This window comes from Meles meles, chromosome 14, assembly GCF_922984935.1.
Source record: "Meles meles chromosome 14, mMelMel3.1 paternal haplotype, whole genome shotgun sequence".
In the NCBI taxonomy this organism is placed as follows: domain Eukaryota; kingdom Metazoa; phylum Chordata; class Mammalia; order Carnivora; family Mustelidae; genus Meles; species Meles meles.
Genome location: NC_060079.1, coordinates 6,919,788 through 6,934,370, shown reverse-complemented (window position 1 = coordinate 6,934,370; position 14,583 = coordinate 6,919,788). Strand labels below are relative to the sequence as shown.

General features: G+C 39.4%; 1 protein-coding gene and 1 long non-coding RNA gene across 2 annotated transcripts in view; one reads left to right on the top strand and one right to left on the bottom strand.

The window, feature by feature from the left end:
- The window catches only part of LOC123924928, a 116,785-nt gene extending 103,038 nt beyond the window's left edge, over positions 1-13,747 (top strand). Inside the window, exon 3 of the long non-coding RNA XR_006814870.1 lies at positions 13,510-13,747. This is a non-coding gene — a long non-coding RNA (uncharacterized LOC123924928). The remainder of the gene's footprint in view (positions 1-13,509) is intronic.
- LOC123924927 (60S ribosomal protein L23a-like) lies at positions 6,339-6,806 on the bottom strand. The gene has a single exon (XM_045977881.1). The coding sequence runs from the start codon at positions 6,804-6,806 to the stop codon at positions 6,339-6,341; it is 468 nt and encodes a 155-aa protein (XP_045833837.1).
- Positions 13,748-14,583: the final 836 nt, after the last annotated feature.

Sequence of the window (14,583 nt, the reverse complement as noted above, 5' to 3'; positions counted from 1 at the left end):
TGTCAAATGAATAAAATCTTAAAAAAAAAAAAAAAGATTCAAACCTGGCCACTCTAATTCTTCGGACATCAGTCGGATTCCTATACTATTTTATATATTTTCACATCCCTGTGTAGACTTGCATCTGGGTTTTTTTTCCCATTAAAATTCACATGCGGTGGCTTCCTTGCTCTGTTCTAGCTGGCCTCTTACATATATCTGACATTTGCGAACAGTATTTGATGTAGATGGAACTTTTACTTTTATAGCTCTGTCCCAGCCATCAGATCTGTATATCTAATTGCTTACTAACATCTCCTCCGGGTTGTGCCATGAACATCTTGGACTCAACCCTCTAGCGTGAGCTTAACTGCCCCTGCTGTTTCCTCTCTCAGTGAATGGTATCACCACATAACCCTTAATCTTGGCATCTCCTCCTTGACTGCCACCAAGTCCTACTGGCACTCTGGTGAACAGAGTTCCCATCCATCCCACTTCTCCCCATTCTCACCATTACTGTCACACTTAGTCACCATCGTCTCTTGCCTGGACCACTCCAACAGCCTCCGCATTGATGCCCCTGTCTCCTCACCTTTCCCCCTCTTACTCACCCCTGTTTGACCATGTCTCTGCCAGGCTGTGAATTTCACTTCTCTCAAGACAAAGTCCAAAATCCTTAGCCTAGTCTGCAAGGTGCTGAAGAGCACGGCTCTTGTGCTAGTCTTTCCAGATGCAATAGTGAGCCAAACACAAGAGCCCAGTCCTCATGCTTCTTCCAACCTAGAGATGGGACAGAAAATAAACAAGTAAACAAATATGAATAATTGAATTGCAATTTGCATTATGAAGGAAGTGGATGAGTTGTCTTGATTGGGAAGGGCAGGAGTTTTTATATCTATGTAATAATGTGCCTTATAAAATGAGCTAGAAAATATTCTCTTTGCTTCTGCTTTTTGGAAAAGTTTGTGATGGATTGCTGTTAATTCTTTAAACATCTGGTAGGAATCACCAGTGAAGCCATCTTGGTCCAGGTTTTCCTTTGTGGGAAGTTTTTGGTTACTAACTCAGTTTTATTATTTGTTATATGTCTAGCAAGACTTCTTATTTCTTCTTGACTCAGTTTTGGTAGTTTATGTCTTTCTGGGGATTTGTTTAGGTTACCTAATTTGTTGGCATAAAATGTTCACAGTATTCTCCATGGTCCTTTTTACTTCTGTAAGATTGGTAAGGATGTCTCGTCTCCTCTTTACTTCCTCAACTTAGTAATTTAAGTCTTTTCTAATTTTTTCTTGGCCAGTCTGGCTAAATTTATCAATTTGATTGGTCTTTCAAAGAACTAACTGGAGTTTGTTGATTTTTTTTCTATTATTCTTTAATTCTGTATTTCAATATTTCCATTCTAATTTTTATCATTGTTTTCATTCTTCTTGCTTAGTGTTTAGTTGATCTTCTTTTTCTGTTTTCTTAAAGTGGAAGGTTGTGTTATTGATTTGAGATCTTTGTTTTTTATTTTTTTTAAGATTTTTTTATTTGTCAGAGAGGGAGTGTGAGCAAGCAGAAGGAGGAGGAGCAGCAGGCAGAGGGAGAAGCAGGCTCCCTGCAGAGCAAGGAGTCCAATGCAGGACTAGATTTCAGGACCCTGGGATCATGACCTGAGCTAAAGGCAGATGCCTAAACAACTGAGCCACAGGGCATCCCAAGATCTTTCTTTTGTAAATAGGCAATTACAGCTATGATTTTTCTCTGAGCACGGCCTTGTCTAAATACCATAAGTTTTGGCATCTTCTGTCTTAATTTTTGTTTATCTCAAAGTGCTTTCTAATTTTTCTTGTGATTTCTTCTTTGACCATTGGTTATTCAGGAATGCATTTTTAAAATTTCCATGTATTTGTGAATTTCCCCAATTCTTTTCCTATTTCTGATTTCTAATTTCATTTCATTATAGTCAGTCATTTTGTATGATTTTACTCCTTTTTAACTTTTTGATTGTTTTATGGCCTGCCATATGGTCTATACAGAAGAATATTTCATTGATGCTGAGGAAAATGCATATTCTGCTGTTGTTGAGGGAAGTGTTCTACGGATGGCTGTTAGGTCTAATTGCTTTATAGTATTGTTTAAATCGTCCATTTCCTTGTTGATCTTCTGCCTCGTTAGTTACTCTGTCCATTACTGATAGTAGGATATTGACATTTCCAACTATTAGAGTTTCGTTGTCCATTTCTCCCTTCATTTTTGAGTTTTTCTTTCATGTATTTTTGGTGTTTGTTATTAAGTGCATATGTTCATAATTATTATGTCCTTTGATGGTTTGACCCTTAAAATTTTTTAAAATGCCCTTTTTAAGTCTCCTTAAATAGGGGCACCTGGGTGGCTCAGTGTGTTAAGCCTCTGTCTTCCTCTCAGGTTCTGATCTCAGGGTCCTGGGATCCAGCCCTGCATTGGGCTCTCTGCTCAGCAGGGAGCCTGCTTCCCTCTTCCCCTCTGCCTACTTGTGATCTCTCTCTCTGTCAAATGAATAAATAAAATCTTTTAAAAAATAAATCTCTTTAAATAATTTTTTGTCTTCAAGATTATTTTGTCTAATATTACTGTATTTCCTCCAGCTCTCTTTTGGGTACTCTTTGCACAGGGTATCTCTTTCCATCCTTCAATTTCGAATTTATTTGTATCTTTGAATCTGAAATGTGTCCCTTGTAGATTATGCTTTATCTTTTTCTTTCTTTCTTTCTTTTTTTTTTTTTTACTCCATACTGCCAGTCTCTGCCTTTTGATTGAAGAGCATTTACAGTTAATGTAATCACCAATTAGGTAGGATTTACAACTGCCATTTTGATATTTCTATGTGTCTTATATCTTATTTGTTCTTCTTTCTCCATTACTACCTTTTTTGTGTTAGATATTCTCTGGTACCATTCTCCAATACCATGTAATTGCCTTGTTATTTATTTTACTCTACTTTCTTTTTTAAAAAGATTTTATTTATTTATTTATTTGACAGAAGGCAAAGGGGGCAAGGAAGGAGCAGGGGGAGAGGGACAAGCAGACTCTGCACTGAACACTGAGCCTGATGCAAGGCTCAATCCCAGGACCCTGAGATCAAGATCTGAGCCAAAACCAAGAGTCAGACACTTAACTGACTGAGCCACGTAGGCACCCTATTTTACTTTTTAAAAAGTTATTTTCTTAGTATTTTCCCTCATGATTATAATTAATATCTTAACACAGTCTAACTTGGATTTATATCAGCTTAATTTTAATAGTATACAAAAACTTTGCTTCATTTTAGCTCTGTTCATCCCCCTCCTATTATTGTCATACAGCTTACATCCTTATACATTCTAAACCCATCAACATAGTTTTATAATTATTGCCTTTTGCTGTTGTCCTCTGTTTTTAGTTTTTTGGGGTTTTTGTTTGTTTGTTTGTTTGTTTCAAGTTTTTATTTAAATTCTAGTTGGTTAACATACAGGGTAATATTGATTTCAGGTGTAGAATCTGTTGATTCATCACTTACACATGACTTTCAGTGCTCATCACAAGTGCCCTGCTTAATATCCATCACCCATTTATCCCGCCCCCCCCCCCTCTCCATCAACCCTCAGTTTGTTCTCTACAGTTAAGAGGCTCTTATGGTTTACGTCATTCTCTACCCCCCCTTCAACTATGTTCATCTGTTTTATTTCTTAAATTCCACGGAAGAGTGAAATCATATGGTATTTGTCTTTCTCTGACTGACTTATTTCATGTAGCTAAGCGAACTTGTCCCTTTTTTTTCTTTTTCTTTCTTTCTTTCTTTCTTTTTTTTTTTTTTTGAGAGAGAGCACACATACACACAAGTGAGTTGGGGAGGAGGGGCAGAGGCAGAGGGAGAGGGAGAGAGAGAATCTTAAGCAAGCTCCTTGCCCCGTGCAGAGCCCAACACAGGGCTTGATCTCAGGACCCTGAGGTCATGACCTGAGCTGAAATCAGGAGTCAAGCACTTAATTGACTTAGCCACCCAGGAACCCCTGTGCAGTCATCTTTTTAAATCAGATAGCAAAATAAAATAGCTTTACGCAAAAATATATTCATACTATCTTTCATATTTACCTGCATAATTATCTTTACCAGTTGCTCTTTATTTCTCTGTGCGAAACCAAGTAAATGTCTAGTGTCCTCTTATTTTAGTCTGAATGATTCCTTTTAGTTTTTCTAGTAGAGCAGGTCTGCTAGTGATGAGTTCTCTCATTTTTTGTTTATCTGTGATTATCTTAAGTTTTTCTTTTTTTAACGGGTAGTGTCAGTGGCTATAAAATTCTTGGTTAATAGTCTTTCTTTCAGCAGTATGAATATGTTGCCCACTGATTTCTGACTTCCAGATGGCTGATGAGAATTCAGCTGTTGTTCTTATTTAGGATCTGCACTGTGTAGTAAGTTGCTTTTCTCCTGATGCTTGCAAAGTTCTCCTTCTCTCTGTCTTTCACCAGTTTTACTGTGATGTGTCTAGATATAGACATCTTTGAGTTTATCCTACTGGGTGTTCATTGAGATGTATATGTAAAATAATGCTTTCAAAAGTGTGGAAAGCTTTGGTCATTATTTCTTCACACATTCTTTCTGCCTCTTCCTCTCATTCTGCCGTCCTTCTGGAACTTCCGTGATGTACATGTTGCTACATCTGACAGTGTCACACAGGCTTCTGAGGCATTATTTCTCCTCATACTTTTCTCTTTCTGTTCACGAGACTGGATAATCTCAATAAGTTGATGTACAAATTCTTTGTTCTGCCATTCAGTTATGCTATTGAGCCCCTCTAGTGAATTTCTCATTTCAGTATACACTTTTCAACCCAGGATTTCTATTTGGTTCTTTTTAGTAATTTCTGTCTCATTGATAATTCTCTATTTGTGAGACATCATTTTCTTCCTTCCTTTTAATTCTTTAGACGTGGTTTCCTTTAGTGATTTGGACATATTTATAATAGATGACTTAAAGTCCTTGTTTAGTAAATCCAGCATCTGGGCTTCCTTCAATACCGTTTGTATTAATTACTTTTCTCCTGTGCATGGACTATACTTTTTTTTTTTTTTTTTTGGTCTTTTTTGGCATGTCTCAACAAATTTTTTATGGAAGCTAGGTGTTTTAAGTATGAAGTATCCAGATTTCATTCTCCCTGGGATTTTTTTGTTATTGTTGTTGTTCTTGCCACTTGTTTGTCTGGTGGCTTTCCTGAATTAACTTACAAACTATGCATTCTTTGTCATTTGCAGTTACTGAAGCCTCTGCTCAGTTAGTTATAATAATAATTGGAGAGATTTCCTCAAATGCATTGAAATAATGTCTCCCTGCCTTTTGTAAGGACCTATGTGTATGTGTTGAGGCATGCTTTCCATACTCAAGCAGACCACTTACATCTCTGCCTTAGCTTTCACCCTTGCTTGTACAAAGTCTCAGTGTCAGCTGAAGGTAAGAGATTAAGCCTTCTAGATTCTCAGCAATATGCTACAGCTTTACAAAACCCCCTGAAGACATCTCATCCCCAGCATCTCCTTTTAAGTTTTTTGTTCAGCGTCTTGTTAGTCTTAACTGGTATCACTACCACAAGCAGCTGCAATGTCAGATCAGACAATTGCCACTGACTGCGTTTACAAATGTCCTGGGGATACAGCTGTTTGCACAGAACTTGCTTTGAATAAGGTTGAATAAAGACAAATCTTGAGAATGAAGCTTTGCAGAGAGCTTCCAGACAGGCTTCAAAATACCAGTTTCCTGGGGGCGGGATTGGGGGAGTTCCAAACTCATTCTGCCCCCTCCTGAGGCTGCTAGGTTGCTGGTTTTCACAGTTACCAAGGTATAAACCTGTCATTTTCCAAGGCTGCCATGGGGAGAGCAGTGAATAGGAACAGAGCAAGTTGAAATGCCACAAACTCACTGTTCTTACTGACACTCAGTCATATTCCTTGAATAAATACCCCATGAATTGTTGCAAATCTCGTGATTAGTTTACAGAGTTCTGAAAAAGTTGTTTTTGACAAATTGTGCCAGTTTCTCATTGTCTTGATGGAGACTTTTTTGGAAGTCCTTACTCCACCATTCTGGAGGTGCTTCTCCAATGCTTACCTTTTTAAAGGGCTTTTTCAATATTACACCTTAACTCACAGAGGAAACTGTAGTCCTATGATGTTTCTTAGTCATCCTGGCAGTCCTCTTGGGCAGCAGTTTTAGGAAGGGGATGCTTAGTGCCTCTGGGATCAGTTAAAAGTGTTAGATACTTGGGGCACCTGGCTGGCTCAGTCAGGTGAGCACGAGACTCCTTTTTTTTTTTTTTTTTTAAATCATGAAAAAACTGTATTTAGATTTAGCCAGCTGGACTCAGTTTAGATGATCCCAATTTTGTTGGCAACATCCAAAGCATCATAGTCAGGGGCCAATCGAACGCATGCCTTTTTCTCTCCATCAGGCCTGATTAAGGTGTTGACCTTGGCTACATCAATGTCATAGAGCTTTTTCACAGCCTGTTTGATCTGGTGCTTGTTGGCCTTGACATCCACAGTGAACACAAGTGTGTTGTTGTTTTCTGTTTTCTTCATGGCTGACTCAGTAGTCAGGGGGAACTTGATTGCATAGTGATCAAGCTTGTTTCTTCTGGGGGCGCTCTTTTGAGGGTATTTGGGCTGCCTTCGGAGACGCAGTGTCTTGGGTCGTCGGAACGTAGGTGATGTGCAGATCTTTTTTTGTGTGTGACTGTGGATGCCTTTCAGCACCGCTTTCTTGACCTTCAAAGCCTTTGCTTTGGTTTCGGCTTTGGGAGGGGCAGGGGCTTCCTTCTTAGTTTTCGGTGCCATCTTCGTAAAAGGGGAGCACGAGACTCTTGATCTCAGGGTCTTGAGTTCAAGCCCTACGTTGGGTGTAAAGCTTATTTAAATAAATAAGTAAATAAATAAACAATAAGTAAATATATAAGTAAATAAATAAATAAACCATAGCATTTTTTTCAAAACAAAAAACACTAGCATTTAACACAGCATTAGATATTTATTGCACTTATTTTTCATACCCCAGTATGAAAATAAATAAATAAGCCAGTAGGCTTTTATTACTTCTTTGCTGGTGCATATCACCAATATCAATATCAATAACAATTGATATTACCTGAGTAATAAGAAAAGAGAATGCTTTACATATCCAAAGTAGATGAGTTAATAAGAGGCAGAGTTTTAAAATCAGTGGTGATGGGGTGCCTGGGTGGCTCAGTGGGTTAAAGCCTCTGTCTTCAGCTCAGGTCATGATCCCAGGGTCCTGAGATCGAGCCCTGCATCGGGCTCTCTGCTCAGCAGGGAGCCTGCTTCCTCCTCTCTCTCTGCCTATCTCTGCCTACCTGTGATCTCTGCTTGTCAAATAAATAAATAAAATCTTAAGAAAAAACAAACAGTGGTGATAATGAAGTACAATGGGAAGCAATTAAGAGTAAGAGGGTTTATGAGAGGAATAGTTTAAATATAAGGTTATTCTGAGGTAGTTAATTAGGGAGCCCAGCCTTAGGGTCTTTTGGAAATCGGCTAATAGAGCACACTATGTAGAAAAACTCCACACCAGGGAATATTCTCTGTTGACCTCTGGCTCTTTGAAACATATCGTTCTATTGATAGACTAGTTATTCCCTTTTAGAGTGCCCATGTTTGGCACCCTAACATCTCTACATGTTTTAGGTTGTAATTTATAAAGGAGGCAGCCATTTTGAGTAACCATATTGGAGCATTTTTATGAGGCGTTTTAACACTCCATAGACTATTATGTGGACTTAGTGACAAAGCTAGTAAGAATGAAAAGATTGCTTGAGTAAGATTGAGGTACGAATATTAAGTTGAATTTTTAAATGTTTGGTATCTGCTCATTAACAATAAAGATGACCATTTCCTTTCAAATAGAATCTGAGAGCGCAGTAGCAGACTGGCATAATTAATCTTATTTTTCTAGAGCATCCTGGTAAAACGGTAAGAGTGATCACAAGGTCACATTTTACTTATATTATTTTCCAAAGCAATAAACAATTCATCCATCTTTCCACCAGACCCTAATTTTAAAAAACAAACAAACAAACAAAAAATCACGTACATTTCTTAGGGTTGAAAGGTCAACTTCACTGAGAAACATCAGTGGAATCTGCTGTTTGTCTTTGTGACTGAGCCTGGTTTCAAATATATAAAGGGTGAAAATAACCATCTTTGGGGTCACTCAAGCTGATCATTCTTCCTGAATCGAATAAAAGTCAGGAAATGCAGAAATTTACTTTCTGTTCACCAGAGTCTCACTGTTCTATATCCTTATCCTTAGGAAAGCAAATATTCTACAGCAATTTGCCAAGTTTAGAAGAGACCTTATAGTTAGTGATCCAGGTTTTCTTAAAGTATCTACCTGAAATTTGAGATGGACTTTAGGAAGAAACAGTCTACCACAGGCTCCAATAAAAAATGCAAATTTCAGGCACATTTCAGAAATATATCGCAAAGAACAGCCAAGGAGTCTGGCCCAAATGTTCTTTTGAAGAGCATCGGATTGACTTGTCTCTTTTCTGCTAAGTGGAGCAATTGTGGGAAAAGGAGGTATCATATAGAAGTAGAAGATTTAGCCTGGCATAGCTATGAGACAACTGCAAAATAGATTTGTTTTAAATAGTTTGAATTTTTTGTAATGTGACAATTTTAAGAAAAACCTGGCTTCTTTAAGAACTAAGAGTCAAGGGGTGCCTGGGTGGCTCAGTGGGTTAAAGCCTCTGCCTTCGGCTCAGGTCATGATCTCAGGGTCCTGGGATCGAGCCCCGCATCGGGCTCTCTGCTCAGCAGGGAGCCTGCTTCCCTTCCTCTCTCTCTCTGCCTGCCTCTCTGCCTACTTGTGATCTCTGTCAAATAAATAAAATCTTAAAAAAAAAAAAAGAACTAAGAGTCAAGATTCTTACGTTACATAAAGGGCAAGTATGTAGGGAAAGAGCCAGGTTGGGCTAATAATACTTGGAAAAGGGTGCCTGGGTGGCTCAGTTGGTTAAGCCACTGTCTTCAGCTCAGATCATAATCCCAGAGTCCCAGGATTGAGTCCCGAGTCCAGCTCCCTGCTCAGCAGGGAGTCCGCTTCTCCCTCTAACCCTCCCCCCTCTCGTGCTTTTTCTCTCTCTCTCAAATAAATAAATGGAATCTTTAAAAAAACAAACAAATAATAATTTGAACACTGTTTTTTAAGGTGCACAGGTCACAGAACTGTACGAATCAGCCAGGATGCTTGTGAAAGTGTAGCTTCCTGGGGTCTTTTGTTGCCCTATAAATTGAAATCTAGGACTTGGGATTTGAATTTTAAGTCAGAATTTTGTATGCTGTAAGGTCTGAGAACCACCAAGAACTCCTATTTTCTACTTATAAGCAGCTTAACATCCCAGGTGGCATGAGAGTTGAAAAGAAAAACTAGCTTCTAGCACAAACTGAATACTAATGGCTTCTCGCCTTTCTTCACTATTACAACTTCTACTTGCCAGGATTTTTTTCTTTATGCAGTTCTCACTTGGGCTCCTCTAAACTGTATTCCTAACTCTTGGCTGGTCTTCTCTATAAAAATATCCATTTCTTGGGGCATCTGGGTGGCTCAGTTGGTTGAGACTCTGACTCTTGGTTTCAGCTCAGGTCTTGATCTCAGGGTCCTGGGATGGAGCCCTGCTTTGGGCTCCGCGCTCAGTAGAGAGTCTGGAATTCTCTCTCCCCCTCCCTCTATTCCACGCCCCCTCAAATAAAGAAATGCATCTTTTTTTTTTTTTTTAAGGAAAAAATGTCAATTACTCTCTAATTTTTTTTAGAACTTTTTTATTGTTGTTTATTTGTCTTCTCAGACTGGAAAGAAAAAGCAAACTTCATTTCTTGCTGGGCTTGATGCTTGACAAAAGATAAGGGCAGTTCTAGAATCCCCTACAGCTAGAGCCAGGAACAGTTCTGTCTATGGTGATATTAAAAGGACAAGTAGCTAAATTCAGGTCAGGTCCCTGGATCTCTCAGTTACCCACATACAAACTGCGCTGAGTGACTGCATCTAAACAGCTCGTCATCACATGTCATTTTTCACCTCATGGTAGCCATCTTAAGTGCAGAGCTAAGGCACGAGTCACTGGATCTTAAACACCCATAGGCATAGGAATAGCCTAGGGTTCATTCCAAACAGATATTCCTGGGCTCCAACCACCCAGCTTCTGATCAGTGAATAGGGAGTGGGAGCCAAGATCTGCCTTTATCAGGCCCACCTCTCACCCCAGGTCATTCTAGAATCTGGACCCAACCTTTGGGCAAACTTGCATAGAAGAATTTAACTCCCATATTCAAGGGTAGCTTTGTACCTCTTACCAAATTTAGCAGGGGAGAATTGCAGTGGGGTAAAGAGAATCTACTTCACACACCCAATAGTCATCTGAGAACAGGTCTACGAGGAGAACTCAGGTCCCCCTGAATCATAACACATGAAACTCTCAGGACAAATGTGACCCAAGAGTTACAATTTCCGTGAGTTTAATTAGTTAATTACATGATTAGTTAAGCTTATATCTCGCTGGTGATTGATATGTGTGATGAAGAAAGATGTACTTGACAAGTTGTATTTATTAGGACTTTAATAAAAATTTGTGCTTAATTTTTTTGGGGGGGCGATTTTTGACATGAGTAATTCTGCTCCTCTCCTTTGCCCCTTACAGCCTTCTACCCCCCATTCCCAGACACACTTACATCCACGATACCCACATGTGTTCTTTCATATTTTGATAGTTCTAGATATAAAATGAAAGATATTATTAAGAACTCTGAATTTAAGCAATTGGAGATGGCTCTTCAGTAAATGTTTCTAATGCTTGTAAGAAAACAGACCAGAACCCATAATCATTTATATCGCAAAAGCATATTTTGTCATTCAGTGAAGGCTAAGGAAACTTTGGCTTTTAAGTAAAATGCCAAAAAATTGTAGAATGTCTTGTCTGCTTGAGATTTTAATAGAGATGTAAAAAACAAGTAGTTGTAGCTATTTTCCTGAGGGGTTTTAATAAGAAGAGCTGTGTTATTTTCTTATCTTAGCCAATCAGTATGCATATACCAGGGGTCCTCGAAAAAGTCTGCCATCCTCTGGAGGTATCAAACCATTTCCACACCATGCTGTCCTCAGCCCAGGGATGCTGCACCCTGTCGTGGGTGTGTCTGTCTGGTGCTCCCAACATTTAAGGGTCTCACTCTTGATGCGGTATACATATAAGCCTTAAGGAAGACAGGCTCCTGATATGGTACTCAGATGGCATCTCCCCATCCCAGATGTTGCCCTAGTGGTATGGGTCCACTCTTTGGGGTGCAGATGTAAATAGTGGATGACAGCATAGGCCAGACTCCCCAGCTCCGGGAAAATTCTGAAACAGACCTAGAACGTAAGCTTTTGGAGAAGAGCACAAACCCGTTTGACAAACCGTTATTCCAGCCTACCCCAAAGCACTGTTGTGTTGCAGTTTTTCAATCCTAGAAATGTCTGTGTACTTTGAAGTAGCATGATCATGAGGACTTGGGAAGTTCATGGTGTCTAGTAGTGGGATCTTGAAGTTGGCATAGAAAATCCAGGTTTTGGTACATTTAATGATTCTGCATAAATAGTTCTGCTTGCTCATATAGTTGTGAAAAATACATGAACATTTTTGGAGAAGACTGGATAACTTGAAAACTCTCCTGATTTTGCGAGAGCCTTTGCAAACTCATTCGTATTATAGTATGTGTCAGTACTTAATTCCTTTTTATGGCCAAATAATATTATTGCATGGATATGTCACATATCACTTATCTCTCCATCTGTTAATGGGTATTTGGGTTGTTTCTACTTTGGGGCAGTTATTAGTAATGCTGCTTTCAACATCTGTTTATAAGTCTTTGGTAGGCACTTATTTTCAGTTCTACTGGGTATGTATCTAGGAGTGGAATTGACGGGTGATGTGTTAACTCTATATGTAACCTTTTGAGAAGCTGTCAAACTGTTTTCCAAAGCAGTTGTGCATTTTTCCGTTCCTACCAGCAGTGTATGAGGATTCCAACTTCCACCATCCTTACAGACACTTGTTTCTGTCCATCATTTTGATTGTAGCCAACCTAGCAGGTGTGAAGTGGTATCTAGCAGTGGTCTTGATTTACGGTCCTCTAATGAGGAATGTCATGGAGCATCTCCTCACGTGCTAATTGACCATTTATATATCTTCTTTGGAGAAATATCCATTCAAAAACTTTGCCTACTTTTTAATTGGGTTATTTATCTTTTTAATTTTGAATCATAAATCTTCCTTATGTGTTGTGGTTCCTAGTGTCTTTTCAGATAGATAATATATGGGTGCCTGGGTGGCTCAGTCAGTTAGCGTCTGCCTTCTGCTCAGTTCATGATCCCAAGGGCCTGGAATCCCAGGGGCCTGCTTCTCCCTCTCCTGATTCCCCTGCTTGTACTCTCTTTGTCTCTGATAAATAGATAAATAAGATCTTTTTTTTTTTTTCTAAGGTAAGGAAAAAAAGAGAAAAATCTAGATTTGGGGGAATTCTACAGGGCAGATGACCCAAGTTTTTAAACAAACAAATTAGAAGAAAAAGAGTGGGATGAGGGGCATCTGGGTGGCTCAGTGGGTTAAGCTTCTGCCTTCCGCTCAGATGATGATATCAGGGTTCTGGGATCAAGCCCCACATCAGGCTCCCTGCTCGGCACAGAGGCTGCTTCCTCCTGCTCCCTGCCTCTGCCTCCCTCTCTGCCTACTTGTGATCTCTCTCTCTGTCAAATAAATAAATAAAATCTTTAAAAAAATAAAAAAAAAAGTGGGATGAGGAGTAAACTGCAGATTCAAAGAATTTTTAAATTGTCAAGGTGAAATTACTGTGTTTGTGAATGGACACTTGGAAGAAAAAGTAACAAAGAAATGCAAATAAAGGATTACTGTGAAAATCAGGATAACGGTTGCTAATGGTGGAAGGGCTGTGATTTGCACAGGGCCCAGGGAAGGGCTTCTGGTATGGCTGGCAAAATTCTGTTTGTTGAGCTGGATGTTGATTATAAGCATTCACCTTACCATAATTCATTAAGCCATATTTTGTAATGACTCTATGAATTTTTTATTTTATGATTTTAAAAGTTTTTTTTTTTTTTTTTTTTAGAAAATAAACCTAGGAGAAACTCATCAGAGCACTATACCTCTGACAAGATAATTTCTTATGATTTATGATCTTTAAATTTCCTTACCGAACCTCTTTACTAAGTGGCATCTGTATTCCCCACTGCATTAACATTAAGAAGATTATACTCTGTTCACTCTGAGGTACCGACAAGCTCTATAAAGGAGAAAAAAATTACTTTCCATTTTATCCTGCTGTCAGCCTGTGCATTTCGTTTTCAGACGAATTTACTTTTGTATAGCTCACGCGTCTTGAAATGTGCTCGCGGAGACCTTGTGCTCAACCCTCTCTTTCCACTATTTCCAATAAAGCATGTCACTTTTTACATTTCTCTGTCTTGTGATGCTAGAATGTTCTGCTGAAGACTCCTGAAGATGACTGATTCCAGTCAACCCTCCTTAATGCTCACTTCAGAGGACTGGGGGCCCTGAGAAGGATGGAACTACTCGCCAAAAGTCACAGAAGTAATTTGGATCAAGGCTGGGGCCAGAACTTTGATTTTCTAGTCCCGCAGCTCTGTTTCTCTTTAAAAAAACCTACATCCACACTAGGGCAGATTTTCTTTTTACCTGAGCTCTTCCCTTCTGAGCTGCCCATAATTTTCACCTTTGTTAAGATTCATCTTTACTTGAAACAAGATGGGATTGGAGGGAAACAAACTGTAAGAGACTCTTAATCTCACAAAAGAAATTGAGGGTTGTGAGGGGTTAGGGGCATAGGGAGAGGGTGGTTGGGTTATTGACGTTGAGGAGGGTATGTGCTATGGTGAGCTGTGAAGTGTGTAAGACTGATGATTCGCAGACCTGTACCCCTGAAGCAAATAATACGTTATGTGTTAATAAAAATAATTAAAAAAAAGATTCATCTTTACTGTGTACCTTTATCCTGGTCCCCCACCTTTCATCAAGGAACTCCTGCCTTTGTGAAAGTGTTTTGGTGTTTGTTTGTTTTTAAGATTTTACTTATTTGAGAGAGTGAGAGAGAGCATGAGCAGGGGGAGGAGGAAGGGCAGAGGGAGAGAGAGAAGTAGACTCCTCACTGAGCAGGGATCCTGAGGGGTTCAATCCCAGGACCCCAGGATCAAGACCTAAGCCGAATTGGCTGAGCCACCCAGGTGCCCCAAGCATATGTTTTGTTAGTAATTTCAGTGCTGCATTCGTGCATTCTTTTGATATACATTTTCATTGGGTACAGTATTATAGCATTATTAGTAAGAAATGTGAGTACTCTAAGATGCATGAGTAATACGCAGCAAAAACTTGGTGGATGCTCTTAAAGGGAAATTCACATGCATTTGGGGATCCTGGTAAACCCGTGCAACTAAAGGTTAAGTGTGACTTTCGGTGCCTCCACTCCTTTCAGTGGCCTTGGCCCATTTGGCCCCTCCCCCTCATGTAGGGGTTCCTAAGCACCTGTGCCCACA

Bases quoted from the DNA above. Each gene is read 5' to 3' on its own strand.
- LOC123924927 (XM_045977881.1), bottom strand. From the start codon at position 6,806: ATGGCACCGAAAACTAAGAAGGAAGCCCCTGCCCCTCCCAAAGCCGAA.